Source organism: Scardinius erythrophthalmus, assembly GCF_964197995.2.
Source record: "Scardinius erythrophthalmus genome assembly, chromosome: 20".
Classification (NCBI taxonomy): Eukaryota; Metazoa; Chordata; class Actinopteri; order Cypriniformes; family Leuciscidae; genus Scardinius; species Scardinius erythrophthalmus.
Window position 1 is genome coordinate 7,871,508 of NC_138240.1, and position 24,935 is coordinate 7,896,442.

The 24,935-nt window shown below is 37.1% G+C and overlaps 2 protein-coding genes across 6 annotated transcripts in view; one reads left to right on the plus strand and one right to left on the minus strand.

The window, feature by feature from the left end:
* Positions 1–155: 155 nt before the first annotated feature.
* Positions 156–17,332, minus strand: cabp4 (calcium binding protein 4). Of its 4 annotated transcripts, none has more exons than XM_081349251.1 (8): positions 17,192–17,332; positions 12,212–12,247; positions 11,939–12,134; positions 7,549–7,579; positions 5,555–5,698; positions 3,093–3,202; positions 2,787–2,934; positions 156–327 (listed from the first exon to the last, which is right to left on the minus strand). In XM_081349251.1, the coding sequence occupies exons 2-8, from the start codon at positions 12,244–12,246 to the stop codon at positions 299–301; spliced, it is 693 nt and encodes a 230-aa protein (XP_081205377.1). In that variant the 5' UTR covers position 12,247; positions 17,192–17,332; the 3' UTR covers positions 156–298. The 4 variants fall into 4 exon arrangements, with proteins under 4 accessions (XP_081205377.1, XP_081205375.1, XP_081205376.1 ...); XM_081349249.1 differs by lacking the exon at positions 17,192–17,332 and adding an exon at positions 14,220–14,714; XM_081349250.1 differs by lacking the exon at positions 17,192–17,332 and adding an exon at positions 14,548–14,661.
* The window catches only part of doc2g (double C2-like domains, gamma), a 90,094-nt gene continuing 66,291 nt past the window's right edge, over positions 1,133–24,935 (plus strand). For both annotated transcript variants that reach the window (XM_081349244.1, XM_081349246.1), the window contains exons 1-2: positions 1,133–1,338; positions 1,457–1,541. The gene's annotated coding sequence lies outside the window, so the exon portion shown is untranslated. The remainder of the gene's footprint in view (positions 1,339–1,456; positions 1,542–24,935) is intronic.

The window sequence follows — 24,935 nt, forward strand, 5'->3', positions numbered from 1 at the left end:
TATTATCGTTACCTATATCCTCCACTAGGTTGCAGCAACGTCACTGGTTACGCAACAACAGCTGTTTCATAACTCCCAGATTTGTTGTTGTCCCGTACACTGCTTACTATTTAGATAATCCACAATCCTCGATCGAACAAACAAGAACATTTTTTACAGAGTTTCGGACCTTTATTGAATACAAATACTCTGTACAGTTCTACATAAATCTCAGCAGTTCATGCACACCGTATTTAACAACTTGACTGACAGGTTTGATGATTTCATGATTGAGCTCTTTATATGGAAATCCATTCAGCTATCGGAGAGACAGCATCATGACAAACTCTGGAAGAAAACAGAGACAGAACTAGTTAATATAAAATCTTGGTTCTATCTAGTTTACGAGGCACACGATGGGGCATGTCTATGTTCCCACAGCCCTAACCCTAACATACCTAAACCTACCCCTCACAGGAGGGAGACTTGTCTGGGATGTTATTGGGCTATCCCTGTACCAATACAAGCACTAAAACATACCCTTCGTGGGGGAATTAGGCTTGATTGTTTGACATACCTAAAACCTACCCCTCACAGGAGGGAGACTTGTTTGGGATGTAATTGGGCTATCCTTGTACCAGCACAACACTAAAACTTACCCTTCATACTTAGGGAACTAGGGCTTAATTAGTTAAAGGTATAGCAGAGGATTTTTTACTTCCGGGTGGATCACCTATACTTTTGGTCCTCCTAATTGTCAATCATTCTGGTGAATCAATCAAACTTTTCAAAAAGTGGAGAGGGCGGGTCTTATCTAAAATTCGGAAAGATCCTCCGCTATACCTTTAACATACCTAAACCCATGATGTCTATGCCTAAACCTACCCCTCACAGGAGGGAGACTTGTCTGGGATGTAATTGGGCTGTCCCTGTACCAGCACAAGCACTAAAACCTACCCTTTGTAGGGGACATAGTTAAATGAGAGAACATAGGACTGTGGGAACATATGGTTGTGGGAACATAGGGCATAATTTTCAAAATTTTCAGTAAAAAACAATTCTTAGAAATGTGGGAACATAGGGCTGTGGGAACATAGGGCTGACCCCCAGACGGGAGGAGGCCTTTTCCCTGAAATGTCACTTGGGGGGATCCGTACTAATCAACGGAATTCGTGTGAAAAAATAAGCTCGAGCCTTTTTCAGAAGTTCATACATCTATCCAATTCTTGAAAGTGGGAAACACACATGTGGCTTTTCCCCCACTCGAGCTCTAAGTTACCTCCCTGTGCTCCTTTATCATAGTTAGTTTATATAATAGAGGTTACACATGGAGGTGGCGGGAATTGTCTCCTGACTGAGGTAAGTTAAGTGGTTGACAAGTCAACATGAACAAGTTCTTTCGTTTATAACTCCATTTTATATCAAATCAAGTAAATATAAAGTTCACGAATTAACCCTTACTTATCATTTGATATAGAAAACGTATGCATATTTAGCGTGCTGTCCAAGGGCTCGGAAGCGGGTCCGACTCCGAAGGTCCGAACCCAGAAATTAACTGTGAGGTAGGTTGGCTGCCTGTACCTCCTCCCGAACTTTTTTTTGTTTTGTTTTTTTAATAAACGTCATGTCGAGAGCGGTGTCTGTTGCTCCACAGTTGGGGCAAACGTCCCCTGTGGGAATAATAGACCTTATTCAGAGCAGCGCCAAGACAGGAAAGCAAAGCCGTTAATAGACTTGCCGTGTTTCAATCATAGATTTCAATGGCATCTGCTGTAAAAAGATGTATGAAGCTCCTAGATCACATAATTTCCTCAGCTCTTGTTGTCTGGAGTTGTCAACTGACATTTTTTGGAAAGATATTTTTGCAGAGGCAGATCAAAAAACACTGAAAAGCAGATCTCAGCAAGAGCCACATTTACTTCAAGGGAAAAGAGGGCTGTTGCTGTTTCATCTGCTGGCCACTAGATGGCGCTCTAGAGTGTTGCTATTGTTTTTAGTGACTTAAAGGAGAACTCCGGTCAATTTTAACATTGAGCTCATTTTTTTGTACATTTGGAGTGCTGTCAATACAGAGAACAACGACAAAAATCGGTGTTGCCTACACCGAGTTATTCTATTTTTAAAATTTGCACCCTGTTGACTTCATAGGTTGACTTCAATAGGGCAAGTACTAAACCTGCTTTTAGCCTCTTAACATCCTTGATGTGTCATTACAAGTGCACAGAAAATGTGAGTGATTCCTTCTGAGTGAACACGAGTGGATCTGACTGCAGTAGATGTGAAAGAAATGTATAAAAATGATGTTATTTAAGCCAGCGCAAATACCTTTGTTTACATCCTGTTTTTTTGGGTGAAGTCCAAAGTAGTCGATTGCCGAGTTCACGCGCATATGTTTAGTTACCTATGATCACGCGCGTGAACTCGGCAATCGACTACTTTGGATTGAAGTCAACAGGGTGCAAATTTTAAAAATAGAATAACTCGGTGTAGGCAACACCGATTTTTGTCGTTGTTCTCTGTATTGACAGCACTCCAAATGTACAAAAAAATGAAATCAATGTTAAAATTGACCGGAGTTCTCCTTTAACGTTGGTTATTACTTTTATTTTAGTGAATTAAGTTAAATTGGTTATCGTTTTGCATGTTTGTTACGTTACACGTTCCTTTCTTTTGCCTCTTCACTGCTCAGTGAATGGCTTGAGCTTTGATATACTCTGCTCAATAGTCCAGAGAAAGTCTTCTCACCTGTAAACTCATGCATTAGTTCCCAGAGTAGTACATATTCAAAAGCATTCTGCCTTCCTTACCATCAAAGTCCACATTCCCATCTCCGTTGAGGTCGATGTCTGTCAGAATTTCTTCCAGTTCTCCTTTCTTCAGTTTCTCACCGAGCAACGTCTTTGTGGACTCTTTTAGCTCCTCAAAGGTGATCCGTCCATCACCGTCACAGTCAAACTAAGAGAGATATTCAGTTTCATGAAGATATAATATTATTTATAGGTTGGGAAAAGATGCAATATATCACGATTTGATGTTTGTGGGGTTTTGTTCTCTATTTAATGTACACTTCAAAGTGAGCTTGCTTCGAAGGCAACTTTAGAGTGTGTACTCACCTGTTTGAAAGCACAATGCATCTCCCTTAGACCGACCATATGAGCAGTCTCAGCCAACATCCTGGGCCCCATTAATTCACAGAAATCATCAAAGTCCACATGACCACCCCCTACAAACACACACATACCACATTAACACACTTTACATTTAAACTGACATACACTACCGTTCAAAAGTTTAGAGTTTTTTTTCATGTGTTTGAAAGAAGTCTCTAATGCTCACCAAGGCTGCATTTGTTCAATCAAAAAATGCAGTGAAAACAGTAATATTGTGACATATTATTACAATTTAATTTAAAGCAACACTATGGAACTTTTCCTCTGCGGTCCCCCTACAGGTTGGAAGCGGAATTGTCCATTACCGCTGTCGTAAATCATTTAGCCTACCGCAGCCTACTGTTGCATGCACGCCCACTGTTTATCCAGTACCGGCTTTGGAATGAACGATGCCCACAGACAAGGTAGAGTATGATGCATGATTTTATGAAAGTATGATGTATTGCGATATCAGAAACGAAGAAAACAAAATAATGACTATTGCAACGCTTGCCGTAAAGCAAGTCAAATTTGTAGTTTTCTTATGTCTCATTAGAACTACAGAAACGCGACCCGATCTGGCAATCTTACATAGTGTGGCTATAGCAGATAAAGGGCCGCAAAGCGGAGGCATAAGTGCCTTTCACCCTGTTACGACTTGATGAACCACTGAAACGATTTTTGGAAAACATTATTTTAAGGTAAAAAAAAATTACATAGTGTTGCTTAAAAAAAAATTTTTTTATATATATATATATATACACTCACCTAAAGGATTATTAGGAACACCATACTAATACTGTGTTTGACCCCCTTTCGCCTTCAGAACTGCCTTAATTCTACGTGGCATTGATTCAACAAGGTGCTGAAAGCATTCTTTAGAAATGTTGGCCCATATTGATAGGATAGCATCTTGCAGTTGATGGAGATTTGTGGGATGCACATCCAGGGCACGAAGCTCCCGTTCCACCACATCCCAAATATGCTCTATTGGGTTGAGATCTGGTGACTGTGGGGGCCATTTTAGTACAGTGAACTCATTGTCATGTTCAAGAAACCAATTTGAAATGATTCGAGCTTTGTGGTGCATTATCCTGCTGGAAGTAGCCATCAGAGGATGGGTACATGGTGGTTATAAAGGGATGGACATGGTCAGAAACAATGCTCAGGTAGGCCGTGGCATTTAAACGATGCCCAATTGGCACTAAGGGGCCTAAAGTGTGCCAAGAAAACATCCCCCACACCATTACACCACCACCAGCAGCCTGCACAGTGGTAACAAGGCATGATGGATCCATGTTCTCATTCTGTTTACGCCAAATTCTGACTCTACCATCTGAATGTCTCAACAGAAATCGAGACTCATCAGACCAGGCAACATTTTTCCAGTCTTCAACTGTCCAATTTTGGTGAGCTTGTGCAAATTGTAGCCTCTTTTTCCTATTTGTAGTGGAGATGAGTGGTACCCGGTAGGGTCTTCTGCTGTTGTAGCCCATCCGCCTCAAGGTTGTGCGTGTTGTGGCTTCACAAATGCTTTGCTGCATACCTCGGTTGTAACGAGTGGTTATTTCAGTCAAAGTTGCTCTTTTATCAGCTTGATTTAGTCGGCCGATTCTCCTCTGACCTCTAGCATCAACAAGGCATTTTCGCCCACAGGACTGCCACATACTGGATGTTTTTCCCTTTTCACACCATTCTTTGTAAACCCTAGAAATGGTTGTGCGTGAAAATCCCAGTAACTGAGCAGATTGTGAAATACTCAATCCGGCCCGTCTGGCACCAACAAACATGCCAAGCTCAAAATAGCTTAAATCACCTTTCTTTCCCATTCTGACATTCAGTTTGGAGTTCAGGAGATTGTCTTGACCAGGACCACACCCCTAAATGCATTGAAGCAACTGCCATGTGATTGGTTGATTAGATAATTGCATTAATGAGAAATTGAACAGGTGTTCCTAATAATCCTTTAGGTGAGTGTATATATATATATATATATATATATATATATTCCTGTGATGGCCAAGCTAAATTTTTAGCATCTTTACTCTTTAATAATCTTTAATCTTTCAGAAATCATTCTAATATGCTGATTTGAAAATTTTGATTTTGAAAACATTTCTTATTATAATGTTGAAGACAGTTGTGCGGCTCAGTATTATTGTGGAAGCCGTGATAATTTTTCAGGATTCTTTGACAAATAAAAAGTTTAAAAGAACAGCATTTATTTAAAAAATACATATTATAAATGTTTTACTGTCACTTTTGAAAAATTTTATGTGTCCTTGGTAAATAAAAGTATTTCTTTACAAACAAACAAACAAAAAAACGCAGTAACCTCAAACTTTTGAACGAGTAGAGCTTAGGCAGTGTATAAATAGACACACACATTGCATCTTCTGAAACTGTTTTCAAGCCTACACACTCACATTTCATTTTTATCTGCTGAATGATCTCAATCAGTTCCATCTCTGTTGGCATGTATCCCATGGTTCTCATGCAGTCTGCAACATCTTTGTAGTGTAAATATCCATCCTGGTCATAGTCAAACTCTTTGAATGCTACATGGAGCTCTAAAGGGTAAAGAAATGTAAACACATTTAATCACATCTTTTCTTCAACTTACTGGATATAGTATTCTGCCATTTGTAATGAGCTACATTTTATGAAACATTAATATTACAATTAGTTTTTACATACAGAGTGTTTTCTAAATGGCTTCAAATAAAGACTTAATTAAAGTGAGTGAATGTGTACAAATCCACTGTTTTATTGTAAGAAATATTAGATGTGTTCTCATAATAATAAAAATTATCCTAGCATAAGAGATAGCTAGTTTAAAACACATTTATCTTTTTCCCCTATTAAAATGGTGCTTTTGGCCTGTCCCATATTAGCGGTCTTGGTCTCCTTAACTGTATCCAAATGTATTTATTATTTTAGTAACTAAAATGTATTATTTTATCAGAATTTGTCATTAATTAAAATGTGCTACTAATGTTTAATTTATACAGTTATTGAATGTTTATTAAAAATCAGAGTTTTATACTGAGTTTAGACCGGATTTTGCAAACTGCACTGTAACAGGGTTGCTAACATTACAAATCTCATATACAGTAAAATTAATAGAAAATTCAACATCTGAATGTTTTCCTTTCGCTGACCATTTTTGAAGAAAAAAAAAAACAATGAAAGGATATATGTGACCCTGGACCACAAAACCAGTCACATGGGTCAATTTTTTGCATTTGAGATTTATGCACCATCTGCAAGCTGAATAAATAAGCTTTCCATTGATGTATGGTTTGTTATGATAGGACAATATTTGTCAGAGATACAACTATTGAAAATCTGGAATCTGAGGGTACAGAAAAATCAAAACATTGAGAAAATCTCCTTTAAAGTTGTCCATTTATGTTGGCGATTGTTCTGCATTCACTCACAAAAATAAATGTTTTATATATTTACGGTTGGAAATTTACTAAATATCTTCATGGAACATGAACTTTACTTAATATCCTAATGATTTTTGGCATAAAAGAAAAATCAATCATTTTGACCCATACAATGTATTGTTGGCTATTGCCACAGATAAACCCGTGCGACAAGTGACTGGTTTTGTGATTCAGGGTCACATATGATATAAGGGCTGCCTGATATTGAAGAAAAATACTTGTTAAATAATGCGCTATTCAATATGTGATACATACTTTTAGTGTGTAAAATCAACTTAAATCATATTTCAATCTTTTTAAAAACAGAACATGATAACCAATATGTTTCACATTCTTTCTGGGAAAAGAGAGCATCACTACAACTTCTGAAAGTGAACAGCAATGTTTTAGGATTACATAAAAAATAATGTCACAAATTTGACAGTGTCATTTCAATGTTAAAAAAAAAAAAAAAAAAAAAAAAAAAAAAAAATTTAAATGCCAACAAATCTTTGCTCAACTTGGTAATATATAGTTATATAAACCTGAAAACTTAACACCAAGACCATCCAGGTAAAAAAAAAAAAAAAAACACCTGAAACTAGGGGTGCACACTTATTTTAGTCATTATTAGTTTTATATATATATATATATATATATATATATAATTGAACTTTACATTAGTATAGGCTACATACTGCACCAGTTATATAGGCTAATCTATGTGACTGTGCAGCTTAAGCATAGAACCATCAGCACAGGCTGACTCACTGCTCTGGTATTATTAATGCTGCTTACTTCTCTATCCACTGTATGCCATTCACCATTCATGACAATACCAATTCATTTTTAATCAAATTTATTTGTGTCAGATGATATTGAATTTTGCCAGTTGTTTATCTTATGCTGAGTGTGTGCAGCATTTGTATTGTGTTCGTCTATGTGCTGTGCAATGGCTCGGATATTAAATATGCATGTTTTGTACGTACCATCTAGTTCCTCTGGCAGTAAATCTCTGTCCTGGTGAAGGTAAATGTGTGAGAGAAAGAGAGAGAGAGAGAGCAATAGAAAGTTAGAAGGACAGAGAGATGAGAGAGAGAGAGCAAAATGACAGAGGAAAAAAATTGTGACACAAAAAACAGCTAAATATGGAAATTATTACAGCATGAGAGCTGAATATCCTTAGAGACATCGCCCATTTTTAATCACTAATAACTGAGAATGACGCATGGAGTGTGTGTGTGTGGGGGGGGGGTATAATTGGATTACACCATAACATGCCCTACCATGCCTCACGTCAACGCTTATACAAACAAAGAACGGGGAGAGATGCGGGGAAAAATTAAATCATTTTGCAAAAATAAATGCAATACAAATATACATATCTACAAGCACTTTCAGAAATTGATACACATGAATATATGCACATTTATTACTTTCATGAAGTTGCATGTTGTTATTTTTAAATGAAATGCAGTTCATTAGAATTTCTTCTGCCATGAAGCTTATGGCTTGACAGATTTTGCACTGTAGACTTTTAAGTGCAAATGATTTGCCACTACGTAATGGTAAAGCATGCAATTTTTGAGCCACTATAGTTTCATGAAATTAAATTGCAAAAATGATGTTTTCAAACAGGTTTCCTGTCTTCCATTGGTCATTAAACAGATAGTCCCACCCCAAACTCATGCTATTGGTTAAGCCAGTGTTTCTATGTCGGGTTGGTCTGGATGTTTTCAGATTAATACTTTTAAAGCACCACAGAGAATCTTTATATTGCTTACTTTTTTTTATTTCTGCATATAAGGTATTTTAACATCGAATGACTGTTACGTTCCCAATTCGTTTTCTAGGGGCAGGGAGATTTTAACTCCATACATTTTTCTGCAGCAGTTTATTTCTGCTAAAAAAGAAGCGATTTTGCCATCTATAGGGCATTGAAGGTACTATAAGTTTAATGCGGTACTATGCGTTTTGCCCATACTCACCCAAACTTGTCAACAAGGCTACTTTACATGAATGCGAGTGCATTAGAAGGAAGTAGCTGAATCCCAGCTGTTTCATATTCGAGATGAGGATATCTGTGATGAGGCCAATGAAGTCTATTGCGAGTAGGCTTTGACTTCATTTTACTTAATTTTATTTTAATTATTCGTTATATTTAAGAGACCTTTTGGAAGGATATTTGGTTACTAATGCTCTTTTTGAGCACTTAAGCTTAACTGAGACTTCAGTGTTTGTAGATGTTTAAGAGGCTGTTTTGTTGATCTTGATTTATTACAATAATATATCATTCCCATTGTTTTGTCTCAAGATGCACACCATATTTTATTTTTTCTAAAGCATGTTTATAAAAGCTACTTAAATGTCCTAATTTAACTAAGACCTAATCCTGGCTTAATCCAAGCCCTGTTTGTGAAACCAGGCCTATTTTACTCTAGTCATTTTGGAACTGTTTACTTGTAACTCGTAATGAAGTCTTTTTCACTGTAAGGTATATGTTTTTTTTGGTTTTTTTTATGGTTTTCAGGTATTTTTTTTTACACCTCTGCTCTACAGCTCATGCTGTATATGGAGCAAAGCAGATGCTTTCAGTTTATAACTGTAGCATCCATTGTCCAACTGAACTAAATGGTTTTTATTTCTATAAAAAAAAAAGAAAACAGTGGAGGCGGTGCCGCTGTGGCCAAGTGATGTAATCGGTGTACAGCTGAACACCATAACAACGGTAACCGACTACCACAGCAAGCCTAATGGGTATGTGTGAATTTAAGTGTATATTACAACTTTTATAAGACCTAATTGATTTGTAAGGCTTTGCTAACTGAGAAATAGTTGGTGCCCAAGGGCATGGCCCACTTCGAAATGTTTCATTCAGTGCCTTTATTTGACTTTTGGACCAAATTCCCTAAAACACATAAGCCTAGGCCTATTTATTATTAAAAATAATGCATTACTCAGACGTCTCTGGAAGAGGGAGCAGTTATGCAACTTGTGAGTTGCTTCAGGCTATTTACCCATAGATATATGCTAATAGGGTCCCTTGTCTATCTGTTTTTATTTCATTCATCCCTCCAATCTGCCAAGCAGAAGCCATGGAGCTTTAGGCTGTGTGCATGCATTGGTATATTTTCAAGTTTGTGTCAGAGCACCTTTGTCTTGTTTGTCTCTTAGACTCTATCCATTATCTCTCTCTCTTACTGTTCTTCAGTCTCTCTTTTCTGGCTGTTTCTTGCTCGCTGGCTCTCTGATCTCCAGACGTACTCTTGAAAATATAATCAAGCATCTCTGAGTTTAAATGACTATGATTCAGTGAATCGTGACAGATTCATAGCATCGGTTTTAACAGCAGGAACAAGATGCTTGCTTGGGTCTGGGCTTCAGTGTACCAAAATAACTTGACTTGGCACTTGTTATTGACCTGATTGAGGAGGAAGGTGGTGCGTTGACAGGCGGCAATATTTTCTCAGCAGATATATCACAGATTATGAACCTGACCTTGTGCTAAATAAAGATTGGATCTTGATCCTGGATATATGTGTTCACCTGTCTAAAACCATCTAGAATCTAAACTAGTTTGCTGGTCTTTTTTGGTCTCTCAGGGTGGTTTTAGAGTGGTTTTGTGCACTTTTCAACTGGTCAGACTAGCTAAACCATGCAGCTTAACACCAGCTTGGCCAGAATAGGAGACCATCTTAAAGGAGAACTCCGGTCAATTTTAACTTTGAGCTCATTTTTTTGTACATTTGGAGTGTTGTCAATACAGAGAACAACGACAAAAATCGGTGTTGCCTACACCGAGTTATTCTATTTTTAAAATTTGCACCCTGTTGACTTCAATGGGGCAAGTACTAAACCTGCTTTTAGCCTCTTAACATCCTTGATGTGTCATTACAAGTGCACAGAAAATGTGAGTGATTCCTTCAGAGTGAACACGAGTGAATCTGACTGCAGTAGATGTGAAAGAAATGTATAAAAATGATGTTATTTAAGCCAGCGCAAATACCTGTTTACATCCTGTTTTTCGGTTGAAGACCAAAGTAGTCGATTGCCGAGTTCACGCGCGTGATCATTGGTAACTAAACCTATGCGCGTGAACTCGGCAATCGACTACTTTGGTCTTCAACCGAAAACAGGATGTAAACACAGGTATTTGCGCTGGCTGAAATAACATAATTTTTATACATATCTTTCACATCTACTGCAGTCAGATTCACTCGTGTTCACTCTGAAGGAATCACTCACATTTTCTGTGCACTTGAAATGACACATCAAGGATGTTAAGAGGCTAAAAGCAGGTTTAGTACTTGCCCCATTGAAGTCAACAGGGTGCAAATTTTAAAAATAGAATAACTCGGTGTAGGCAACACCGATTTTTGTCGTTGTTCTCTGTATTGACAGCACTCCAAATGTACAAAAAAATGAGCCCAATGTTAAAATTGACCGGAGTTCTCCTTTAAGCCAGCTCAGACCTGCTTAGGATGGTTTAATTGTTTTTCCCAGTACCATGGTACAGCGATTGTATCAGATGGTAATACCATGATTGCTGAATCAGTGTTGATATTGTAAACTAAAACTATTAAAAATCGTTTTCGATAATTGAAGTAAAGCTGAAATAATAATAAAATATATATATATAAATATTAGATTAATATTAGCTTAAACTTAATTAACTTTAGCTGGAAAGTAGAGATGATAGCTACTAATTTAAGTACTAACATTGCTAAAATTAAAACTGAAATAAAAAAAAGAAAGCTAAGCTAAATAGAAAATTAAATGTTTATATTAAAAACTAATAAAAATGACAAAACAACAAAATTGATAAATTAAAATTAAAACTAAATATTATTAAAGCAGATTCAAATGTCACTTATGCAAAACAATAACAAAGACGTAGCTTGATGATGCTGTCAGTGAGCGTGGAATAATGGGAGTTGTCGTCTTCCCCTCCAGAGCCAATGGAAAGCAATCCGACGGGATTCAGGCAATAATCTCTTTCATGGGTGAGCAAATGTATTAAAGTTTTATTAACGTTAGAATGAAGCTGGTTGGGGCCAAGAGCCTGGGATAGTACTGCTCCTTTCGTTTTGATGTTGTTGTTTTTTTTTTTTTTTTTTGGCGATTAAAGTTACATTTAACGTCCGCCTCCTTCCCTGAACTTTGTTAGTTAAGTTTGATCACTTAAATTCACATTATTTTATTCCACTGAAGTACCTTTGAGTAGCATTTACTGTAAGTACCATGTTACATGAATATGGTAATCATTAAAATACCATGATATATATAAAAGTAGCATTAGGTACCTTTTTTGTTATCCTAAACATTTAAGACATTTACTAGACAAAACTAGCAAGGATAAATCTAAAGATGTAAATTTACCTGTCCAAAGAGAGAATTAAGATACTGCGTATATGCCGCAGCAATAGCTGAATTCTGGCTCGAAGTTCTACTGCTGCGGCGTTCTTGGCTGTCAGATGAGTCCCTGTGACCTGAGTTTTTCGAGTCTTTGGAGGAGTTACGAAGAGCAGAGCGTGGAGGATGAGCATCTGATGAGGATGAAGGACCAGAGGAGCTGCTAAAGGGAGAGAAGATAGGTAGTGACCACACCGCACATCACCTCAACCAATGCAATGATTTAGAGCCATCTCGTACCTTTCTTTTGAAGTCGTTTTACTCCTCTGAGACATGCTAGATAAAGAGAGAGGAGAAATTTTAGAAATTCAGAAGTTTATGTATCATTGTTCTTTCCCATCTCGTTTACGAATTCGTCCACTTTGAAATGGTTGTAACAATTATCGCAACCATGCCCAGTCCATTGACATTAACATGTATAAAACATAGTAGCAGCTTTCCTGCCAAGTTACTGCTGTTTTACCCTAGAGTTCAGTGGTTGGGCAGAGGCCTGATTCCTGTTAAAAATGCCTGTTGGGTTGCTTCCTGACATTATAATAGTTAGAAAGGTCATAGGCTGGAATTACAATGACTGTTCCAAATGGCAACAGTTTGATGCTATTGTTTTCCCTTTGTAGATTGGTTTCTTTTTGAAGAGAAGGACACACGGCATAATCAAACGCATGTTAGCGGCAGATCCAAGAGGACGGACCGTTCCTCCGAGCGCTGAATTGGATTACAATGGAGGCCGACAGGCACACTAGACAGCCTATAAATTATAATCAACAGTTTAATATGCCGAAGCAAAGCCACAAACCTCTTTCTGTCCTCTGCCCATCAAACAAGTCATTAAACCGAAATTGTCAATGGCTCCTTACAAGCAACAAGGATCAATTCAAAATGAGCAAATTGTTCACACAAAAACATTTATTTCTTAATGCCCTGGCGTTTTGATTCTTTAAAAATCAGTTGTTCTCCATTAAACATTTGGAAAAGAAATGTTCAATTAGAAAGGAAAATACCAAAAGAAATCTCTTTAATGTCTTAATTGTTTCTCTTAGACCATATGATCTTACTTGAAGAGAAAAGTGCGACTGATCAGATTTTTAATCCTTAAAAAAGATCTAAGAAATATCTCAAATTAGTCCAAGACCAAATAATGCTAGACCGTGTTAGCCACATATATAGAGTGGAATAGACGGGTTCCAGAAATCCCTTTCTTTTTTCCATAGGGGTATTGAATTTTAAAGATAACTTAAGGAAATATACCCCAGGTGAAAAGGGTAAAAAAATTAACTAGAAATCACCATACTTCCCTATTTAATTACATGTTAATCTTGAGTACCTATATATCCGAAGAGTCTTTAGTTTTATTAGATTTATAAAAGGCAGATACGCTGTACCGAGTCTTTCCGAAAACAGGGAGCAGCGCTGCCGACGCCTTCCGTAACCTGATTTCAGGAAAAAATCACTTTGAGAAACGGCCTTTAAAGAAATGTATTGTAATGGAAATCTACACATATGCAAATGGATAAAATGCAATAAAAGCACCAATTAAAAGTGTATTTTGTATGTTTTCTTGAAGCAACACTTCATGGAAAGCAAAATAGCCCAAAATCTCAAAATTGACAGATGCATGAAAATAACATTTTTGCCTGCAGATAAACCTACAGTGAGCTACAAGGTTATTAATTGATGGTATATGGTTTTGTTGAAGCCATCTTGTTTAATATTCATGTTCAACAGCGGAATTCCTCGTGAAAAACATTACCTGTGATTCTGCAATCAGAGAATTGCTACAAGCAAATCATGTCAAAAGAAGTATTTAGTGCCCACCCACTTCCATGAAACAACCTCTTTTAATAAATATTTTTTATTTCTCCATTTCAAATTTAATTTTCAAACAAAACGCTTCATGGGATTGCAGTTCTTTCTATCATTACGTTATACAGTCTTGTACTTTGCACTTTTTTGTCAGATTTTTTTTCTTATACTTTTCTTCTTCAAATTAAAGTTTTTTAATTTTGTAATTTACCTCTTAGCTAGTTGGTTGGCTTTGTGGCTTATAACTCTAACAAAGACTTTTTAAAAAACATATGGTAAAATTAAATGTAAAAAAAGAAAAAACTTCAGGAACCAAGGCAAAAGAAAAGGTGGGCAGCACTGTTGCATTCTACAGTCGCTGTTGTCCATGGCAATGTATATCAGTCCTAACATCCATGTAACTGAAACCAACGCTATACTTTCACGTATCACACCATATACTCACACTTTCCATCTTGCTGCTGTTGATTGTAGTAAAAATGACCTCAGAGACCTTTAGTATTAATATCACTGTAATATTATCACGTTGTTCATCATGTTGCTATGCTGGTTGTTTTGTACATTATGAACTTTTGTCTTAGAGGGAGCTTTAAATTAATATAGGTTACAGGTTTCCATTTAAATTGATATATCATGTCCGCATATTTATTTATTTATTTACTTGCTTATTATATCTCTTAAATTAGATTACTAAGTCAAAAGCAAGGCTTTGATAAATCAATATGTTGGCTCAATAAATTACATCTGAAGAAACTAGTAAAATAAAAGCTTACTCTAGTAAATGTCTAATTAGTTTTTAGTCTTCACAGCCCAGTCACAGCAAACAAATTATTCATATTTGAATAGATGAGATGAACTAAAAGACGTGAGATCCTTCTGCTCTTGGTAATTTGGTGAATCTATTTCAGTGCATTAGTGACACTCACCAATTGGAAAAACCTGCCTGGCTAATCTACAAGAGTTATTAAACTAAGTGACCAATTGCTGTCAATCAGCACGTTGACATGAGCAATTTCAGCTCCTAATTCTTTTAATTGGAATAATTTAACAGAGGAGTGGTGGGGTAATTATGGAACTGATAGAATCGTCCAAGAGAGCCAAAGCTGTGCTGGGGAAAATTACGCTAAGATACCGATCCTTTTTGATGCGAGTTGTGATACACCGAAAGTAATTATTTCAAAAATTACATATGAGATGATTGGTTTGCTGGAATGCTGCAAACTGTGACATCCTTGCACCTTTTTTTTTTTTTTTTTTTTTTTAAGTTCATGAAGTGACAGTTTTTTTTTTTTTTTATGGCAGCCACCTTTCAGAGCTGGCCTTCCAAAAATGACTGCATCTGACAGATGCAGATTAGATCAAACACGGACCTTCAGAGATATAAATCTTTCGCACCCTGAAAGACTCAATCACATTGAGATATCTGTTCTAGCCAAGGACATCAGATACAGGCTTTCAAATGGCTTTGTCTTACTGTTTGACAGGTGAATGCTAGAATGTTAGAACTTTGATAAACTTTTGTAATGTCAAATAATATTAATTTATATTGATTTAAAGCAACCAATTGCAAGGAAATCGCCCCAAGAAGTTAAAATGGATGGGAAGAAACCTTAGGAGGAACCAGAACTCACCTAGGAAAGTCTTATCTAATTTATACATTTTGATTTCAATCGTTTGTTTGTCTTTATATATAATATCTATATGGAAGCCCATTTTGGATTTTTAAAAAATTAAATAAAATTATTAAAAGTAAGTAAATGTTTATATTTGATCATGGTTATTTTATTTCTCCCAATTGTGACTTCATTATCTTGCATTTATCTAATAATTGCAACTTTATATCTCACAGCTCGATTTTATATCTTGCAATTGTAACTTTATTTCTGTTAATTGCAGCTTAATTTCTCATGATTTCAACTTCATATCTTGCATTTGACTTTATATCTTACAATTTCATTTTTGTTTCTCATAATTGCAACTGTATTTCTCATGTTTACAACTTCATATCTCACAATTATGGCTTTTTTAATCTTGCATAGCAACTTTTTTTCACAATTTCACTTTATTTCTCATTTTAAACTTTATATTACAATTATTTGTTTTATTTTTACTCTGGGGTGGAAACAGGCTTCTATAGATATGGGGACCAAATGTCCCACACGGATAGTAAAACCTTAAGGAAAATGGCTTAACGACATTTAGTATGTTTATTATGAATATATAAAAAAGCAAAAAGTGTGGGTTAGGTTTAGAAAACACATCTAGGCATAGAAAATATCAATATCAATTTTAAAAACGATAGAAGTCAATTGAAAGTCCCCACCATGGTAGAAAAACATACATACACTATACCATTCAAAAGTTTGAGGTCAGTAATATATATTTTTTAAAAGTCTCTTATACTCACCAAAGCTTTTTATTTGATAAAATACAGTAATATTGTAAAACATTATTACAATTCAAAATAACTGTTTTCTATGTTAATATATTTTCAGATGTAATTTATTCCTGTGATGACTAAGCTGACATTCTCTTGTCTTCAGTGACACATGATCCTTCAGAAATCATTCTAATATGCGGATTCGGTGCTCAAGAAACATTTCTTATTATCAGTGTTGAAAACAGTTGTGCTGCTTAATATTTTTGTGGAAACTTTTTTTCGGTATTCTTTGATGAATAGAAATTGTTTTAAAAAAGCAGTTAATTGAAATAGAATCTTTTGCATGTGTGCTAAGGATGCACATTATAAAACGTTAAGTCGAAGCCCCTTGTTCACTATATCTGCCATGTTTTGTGATCTTCTCCTCGTATGATCCAAAACAAGGCCTTTGGCTCTAGATCAATCACAGATTGCAAGAACTTTCCTGGGTTACATCTGAAAACAAGCCACAGAACAATACCCATGGAATGTTCAGACTGGCGCGATCGATCCCCATTACCGATTTTGTGTCATGGCGCTGAAATGAGGCCGCCCCCCTCCTTTGTCATTACGACCACGCATCGATGGGATTTATCTTGCTCGGCCTGGCAGCCCGTGACAATCCACTATCAGTTGCTGTGTTTAGGGTAGCTGCTGTTTACACCAAAACACAACTTTACATCTGACTGACTGCATTCAGTGGCTCATCACTTCTCTTTGGCTGCCTTTCATGTCCTCAACATTACTGTAATTATTCAGTAATTATGGTCTGACAGCTTCTCTTCCTGTCAGTTTCTGTACTAATACAGCAAAGCTTTTGAAAAAGATTGCCGCTATGGCTGTCACCATGTGCCTGATATGTTACTGTTGAATATACTATGTTGTCTGTGGCGTTTTAAGTCATTTAGGCCCTTTAGCAACAGTGAAAAGAAAAAATCTGCAAGAAAGAGATTATGCAAGCGACTCTAAAATCTTAATATATTATATTTTCAGCTTACCTTCAGGATGAGAAGAGCAAAATGTACAGTCCAGAACCACTTGAGTCAATCTTTTAAAATTAATTTCTCGTCCTCTGAGAGAATATGTGGATTGACTCTAGAAAGTGACCCTTCCTTTGATAATCCAAGTAGGTGATAATCTGTCTAAATATGTTTGGATTAGCATGTGAGATGAGCATGTTGATGATGCGTTTGGATTAATCTGTACAAGTGTTCTGTGAATGTGACTGTCTGAATCAGACATATTGCTCAACATTTGGCTGTGATTGCATGTATGCATATAACAGATATCAGCATGGTTATAAAGCTTCTGGGGCTAGTTGTCACGCAAGGCTGTCTCAGAAACTTTTTGTCAAAAGTCCAAAAACATAAATGTGTCATATGATATACAGTAGTCAACATTTGAAGTGCATCAAAACCTTTCATCAAACTTTTTTGATGAAATGTTGGCTACTGTATACACACACACACACACACACACACACACACACACACACACACACACACACACACATATACATTATTTATATATATATATATATATATATATATATATGTGTGTGTGTGTGTGTGTGTGTGTGTGTGTGTGTGTGTGTGTGTGTGTGTGTGTGTGTGGTATGTAACATAGGGGTATGAATACTTTAGCAAGGCACTGTGTGTGTGTGTGTGTGTGTGTGTGTGTATACAGTAGCCAACATTTCATCAAAAAAGTTTGATGAAAGGTTTTGATGCACTTCAAATGTTGACTACTGTATATCATATGACACATTTATGTTTTTTTTTTTTTTATGGCAGCCACCTTTCAGAGCTGGCCTTCCAAAAATGACTGCATCTGACAGATGCAGATTAGACACACACACACACACACACACACACACACACACACACACACACACACACACACACACACACACACACACACAGTGCCTTGCTAAAGTATTCATACCCCTACGTTTTCTTTCACATTTCATGTTGCTGCCTTATGTTAAACTATTTTAAATACTTTTTTTCACATCAATCTACACTCCATGCACCATAATAACAAAGCAAAAAACAGATTTGTGTTGCAAAAACAACTTTGCAAATTTATTAAAAAGGAAAAACTGAAATAAGTGCACCGGTGTTCACAATCACACATTAGACAATCACCTGCGATTAACACACAGACACACACAAAAAGAAAAAGAAGTATATCAATAGTAGATCAATAGCATTTTTTGTAGCCAAGACTCTAATGTATGTGTCTATATAAAAATTGATCTTGACTAAAAAAGTATGACACCTAGCCCTGGTCTCGCCTACACACTGTTTCTGTGTACTGTTGATACAGATACAGCAGTTGACCACGTCAGCCAGAGGTCCATCAACCAAGTTTATCTGAGAGATTGATTCCAACTTTGTTCATAAAGTGTGAATGAACACTTAACACGGTAGTGACAGCTTGCAAGGCTCATGAATGTAATTAAAGCTCCAAATCGTGACATAAATAAGCTCAAGCTACTGCATATAATAAGGTCGTAATTAAAGGCTGTCATGAAGGCACAAAGTTGGATCATGTATTTAGGAACAGTTTGGATACATCATTGCATGGACTTTTAATTAAGCCACAGAACTTAACCCTAGGGCAGAGGCTCATCTTGTTGTCTCGAAGATAATCATTAAAATTTTTAATTAAGATAAAAAATGGATAGTAATACAGTCGGGGTATAAATTCAAAGTTCATAATAAAGCTTTATAATGAAAAGTTGCATAATTAAATTTCTAATTTGTGCTCACAGCAAAATATATAGCTGGCCAAGAAACACAAACCCCTCTTCGTTGCTGTTTCTGTAGCTCTAAGGCTAGGAAAATGTCAAAAAAAAAACTTGCGGGATAACATACAGAGTAATGTACTGTAGCCTACTGTACATTATGCTTAATTTCCATCTGCATAATTATGCCAGATGGTTTTTCATGACTCTTAGAAAGGTCATGGGTTCACATTATTTCAAGATTATATTATACATGCTTACACAACTTATTTACTTAGGTTTAAAGTATGTCATGCGTTATAATTATCATAAGAAGGCAACTCGCTGTGTGTCTTAGTAAATTAGCTTTCTTAGACATTGACTGCAAATATGTCAAAACACTGTCCATCAAATTTTAGGCCTGAGACAAGAGAGCAAGAGTCATTATTGATGTTTTCTTGGCCTCTTGGCCTCGGTGAGATGTATGATTTTTTTAATTTATGAATGTATGAATGGGGGGGGGGGGATGCCGGGAGAGATGCTGTTACAGTCTATTATGCTCGATTATGCTTACTGTGCTCTAAAAAGTCCTGATTTTGCGTTGCACATTTCCCCCGCAACTTTTATTTTTTCAAAAGGCAAGTCAAGCAATAATGTTTTTCTAGTGTGAGCTCCCAATAGATGTGGGCCATTTAAAACCGAGCAACAAAACCAGAGTCAGCGAATTGAACTCACACTGCTTATACATAAACTCCTGAGAAAATGACAGATTCTCAGAATATCCATGGATTAATTCTTCAAAAATCCAGTGAATGCAAGAAAGTTGTCATTGCACGCATCGCAGCGCGTGACAATGTTTACATTTTTGTGGGTAGCAGTGTGTTTATCCATGCAGGCTGAAGGTGAACATGGCCTGTTATTAGGGTTCAGGTGTGATGGTGCGGAATGCTAGAGGTAACTAATGATGGTGCATGAACACATAGTGGCAGCATTCAGCTTCATTAAACGTGGCTTTAAAAATCGCTAGACACACCAAAAAATAAGATGTCTCAAGCTGGCATGTGTATCATCTATTGGTCTCGCACATGGTGAGATGTATGAATAGGTCCAACACTCAAAAAGAGACCATTGTCATACACACATTTTCTTTTTTGGGATTTTCTCCTCCTGTTCCTTAAAAATGCATACTGGGCCAATACAACTGAGTGAAGATCAGTAATAAATGAAGAGTTCAGATGCAAAAGCCTCTAAGTGCCATCTGAAAGTTTCTTCTAGAATGATCATTTTTATAAAGCTTGTATAAGTTAAATCATTTCACTTAAATGACAATTAATAGGTAATTTGCATTGCCATTTAAGTGAAATTATTTAACTTAAATAGCCTATACAAGCTTGATAAAAATGATCATTCTAGAAGAAAATTTCAGATGGCACTTAGAGGCTTTTGCAGCTGAACTCTTCAAATACTATCATAATGAATGAGTGGCATTTTTACATACCATGGTATTTACATAGGGATTCACTACACTATATTGCCAAAAGTGTTGGGACACCCCTCCAAATCATTGAATTCAGGTGTTTCAATCACTTCCATGGCCACAGCTGTATAAAATCAAGCACCTAGGCACGCAGACTGCTTCTACAAACATTTGTGAAAGAATGGGTAGCTCTTAGGAGCTCAGTAAATTCAAGCGTGGTACCGTGATAGGTTGCCACCTGTGCAATAAGTCCATTTGTGAAATTTCCTCACTACTAAATAGTCCACGGTCAACTGTCTGCAGAGTCCCACCAACTTTCTGCAGAGTCAATAGCTACAGACCTCTAAACTTCGCGTGGCCTTCAGATTAGCTCAAGAACAGTGCGTAGAGAGCTTCATGGAATGGGTTTCCATGGCCAAGCAGCTGCATCCAAGCCTTTCATCACCAAGTGCAATGCAAAGCGTCGGATGCAGTGGTGTAAAGCACCACTGGACTCTAGAGCAGTGGAGACGTGTTCTCTGGAGTGACGAATCACGCTTCTCTGTCTGGCAATCTGATGGATGAGTCTGGGTTTGGCGGTTTCCAGGAGAACGATACTTGCCTGACTGCATTGTGCCAAGTGTAAAGTTTGGTGGAAGGAGGGTTATGGTGTGGGGTTGTTTTTCTGGGGTTGGGCTTGGCCCTTTAGTTCCAGTGAAACGAACTCTTAATGCTTCAGCATACCAAGACATTTTGGACAATTTCATGCTCCCAACTTTGCTGAAACAATTTGGAGATGGCCCCTTCTTGTTCCAACATGACTGCGTACCAGTGCACAAAGCAAGATCCATGAAGACATGGATGAGCGAGTTTGGTGTGGGGAAACTTGACTGGCCTGCACAACCCGATAGAACACTTTTGGGATGAATTAGAGGGGAGACTGTGAGCCAGGCCTTCTCGTCCAACATCAGTGCCTGATCTCACAAATGCACTTCTTGAAGAATGGTCAAAAATTCCCATAAACACACTCTTAAACCTTGTGAAAGCCTTCCCAGAAGAGTTGAAGCTGTTATAGCTGCAAAGGGTGGGCCAACTCCATATTAAACCCTATGGATTATTATCATAATAAAGTCATTAAAGTTCATGTGCATGTAAAGGCAGATGTCCCAAAACTTTTAGCAATATGGTGCATGTTGGTACGATAATCTGTAATCGTCTGATATTACATTTATTTTTGATAAATCTAATAAATATTAGATTTATTTTTTCTCCATCATGATGATTGATTGATGAATCTTTATTTTAAGTGTTTTTTTTAATTAGGCAAAATACTGTATACAAGCTGTTTATCAATTCTCTGAATAACATGAAAATAATTATAGGCTTATCAGTATTAGCTAGAATTTTAATACCAGTACATTCCTAATTTAAATAGTGCTTCGAGATACTGTTTACATTTTTTTTAAGTGGTTTTCTTACCGGCTGACTGAAATTCGCTCTATTGTATATCACTCTTAAAATATCACTCTTATTTTTTGGCGTCTATGGTTCCATGAAGAACCTTTAACATCGATTGAACCTTTCCATTGCACAAAAGGTTATTTGTAGTGTGAAAAGGTTCTTCAGACTCAGATTATTAAAATGTTTTTCACTCTAATACATTTTTTTTTCTTTTAAGAACTGTTTACTGACAGGTTCTTTTGGGAACCCAAAAATGGTTCTTCTGTGACATCGCTGTGAAGTCCTCCTTTTGGAATGTTATTTTTAAGGTAGTTGGCGTTTGTCTCTTTCAATTAGAATCAAACAAACAAGAGGATCATTCGGATTTCATGCACAGACTTTACAAGTATGGATTTCACAGAAAGTTTCAGAGTGGTGTGTTGTGTTTTTTGTAATTTTCTTATACATTTTAGATACAAAGTTATACACCATTTAATCTTGATACTTGTCGGAAAACGTCTCGGGTTACAACTGTAACTCTTGTTCCCTGAGAAGGGAACGAGACGCTGCATCGATACGACACTTTGGGGAATGCCCCCAGTGTAGCGTGTCTAAAGCATGAATGAAACAATTTCAGTCCTGATTGGCGTAGCGTCATGACGTAACATGTGACGGCATACACAGAAGCTACAAAGGGACGCCGGCACACAATAGAGTAAGCTTTCGCGATGAAGCAAGTCGCTCCCAGGCAGGGGAAGGCATGGCGAAGGGAACTTCCTTCTCAGGGAACTTCCTTCTCAGGGAACAAGGGTTACAGTCGTAACCCGAGATGTTCCCTTTTGAGGGAACTCGCACTGCGTCAATGTGACACTTTGGGGAACAAGAACCCAACCCACTATGCCACAACAAGCCCTGCCTGTCCCTGTATGAAGTTGCGCACAGGCACACTTAGGACGAGAGCACTAGAGTGCCTGGCATAGAAGGAATGTCCAGGCTATAGAATCTGATAAAAGTATGAGGGGTGGCCCATCCTGCTGCATCGCACACTTCTTGGATCGGGGCCTCTGAAAGGAGGGCTCTAGAGCAGTGGTTTTCAAACCCTGGGTCGCGACCCCTCGGGTGGGTCGCGAGACTTAAAATATGGGTCGCCAGGACGATTTAAGGAAAATATAATTAAATTAAAAAACAAAATTTGTTTTCATAAAACCATAGTCTATATAAAAGAAACACACACAATATGGCTATTTAAACAATTAATAGATTAATAAAACGAAAGAAAAAACTGACAGCATGCTGCTGAGTTTGGTTCGTTTGGCGCGGTGCCTCACAAACAAGTTGACGGAAAGGAAACCGAGACCGCAGTTTGTTTATTTTCTTTATTTTACAAAAGCACAATGTTGTGTTTTATTGCGAGTGTACACAAATATAAATAAATACGTTGCAGTTTCGAATGATGTCCTGAACAAAATAACGGAGTATATTTAAATGATTCCATCGTGCCGGTGGCGCCTCACACGCATTCCAGCATTGCAATCTTGACATCGCAGCCGGTTCATTATCAAAATAAAATAGTCAACCTCACATAAAAATTACACTGCTCTGTTTAAATAGTCAATAGCCTACAGTTCGTGCCATTCAGCGTAAGCACCGCTCCACTGTGATGTTTCCAAGCACATTTTTGCGCATGTGAAGAGGGTGATTTTCTGAAGAGGGATCGATATTGGAACATGAGTGAAGTACAAAGAAGCCCACGAGCGTAATTTCCAATGGGGACAGGGGGGACATGTCCTCCCCACTTTTCAAAATCCAAAATCCCGTTTGCTATAATTTGTTTATATAGTGTGCACGCGATGTTCCCGGACGTGGACGCATCGACATAGGCTCGGTCCTGCTCCTCCGTGGTATCGCGTTTGCGGCACAGGCGATGAAACGCCAGAAACAACAACAGTAACTAAGCTATCGTTATATGATCCCGCTCTTATTCGTGCAAATGCTTTTTCATGCGCGACAAGACAAAAGAGAACACGCTGTCAGTGAATGTCCTCCTGACACACACACACACACACACGACCCACAGATAGACGCGCGCCAGTATCAAGTTCTCTTTCGCGCTAGAACGAACAACACACATGTATGCCATGTCCGTTTTGTCGAGTATCCTCACAATAACAGTCTTAAATGAGTTAAATAAAATCTTAAATTAAAGTAAAGAGTAGTGAGAGAATGGGATGCGTGAGATCGTCAGCTGTGGCTGGTCCTAAAGTGGCAGCAGCTAATTCTCGGAGAAAATTACTAACTGCTCTTGACTAAAGAATGCTTGTAGCTTTAATAAGGATTTATCTATATTTAGTTTATAATTTATGCAGTGCAGAATGTTTTGATAATCATATTCAATTTTTTGTATATTTCATACTTGTTAGACAGGAAAGGCACAGGTAAATATGACATTTATAATGGGTTTATGTAAGGTTTGTTTTAAGTTCACTTAAATTAAAAGTTTTTATATTTTTTGAAGCCTAATAAATATTTAAAATTTGGGGGGATAATCATTTTCATTTTTTCTTATAAGCCTATAATAAATAATAGTTTAGCATCCAAATAAATCGCGAATATGGAAAAAAATGTATTCGAATGAGAGAGTTACGTGTGCCCAACGCCGCTTACTTTCACTTTCGCTTTAAATTATTTCGCTTTGGCTTGTTTATAGATATATATATATTTTCATTCTTGTTCTGTTCTGAATATCATTAAATTTAAAGGATTTGTTGTGGAATATTTTTAGTGAATTTTTTAAGCATACAGCAAACGATAGTAGGCTATTAATTGGTTAAAATTCTTACAATGGTTAATGGTTTACCGGTTCATTAGCATCCCTGTAGCTTTAGCTAGATCAAAAGAGTGCAGAATCAACTTTGCGTTACGATCGTGTCACGGATAAGCCACTGCACGTGCATCATCAAAAGCGGTTGTTAACAAAAGGCTTAAGAATAGGCCTATATAGGCCTATGGGTCGCGTCAATAAAAAAAAAAAAAAAAAGGGTCGCTCTTGAAAAAGTTTGAAAACCACTGCTCTAGAGGACGCCATGCCTCTGGTTAAATGATCCCTCATGGCCAAAGA

What these genes read in the sequence shown, in the direction of transcription:
- cabp4 (XM_081349251.1), bottom strand. Translation starts at nt 12,246, where the DNA reads ATGTCTCAGAGGAGTAAAACGACTTCAAAAGAAAG. An exon ending in TGCATTGTGCTTTCAAACAG is followed by an intron (nt 2,935 to 3,092) that starts GTGAGTACACAC and finishes TATCTCTCTTAG; the next exon opens with TTTGACTGTGACGGTGATGG. An exon ending in TGGGAATGTGGACTTTGATG is followed by an intron (nt 328 to 2,786) that starts GTAAGGAAGGCA and finishes GTTTTCTTCCAG; the next exon opens with AGTTTGTCATGATGCTGTCT.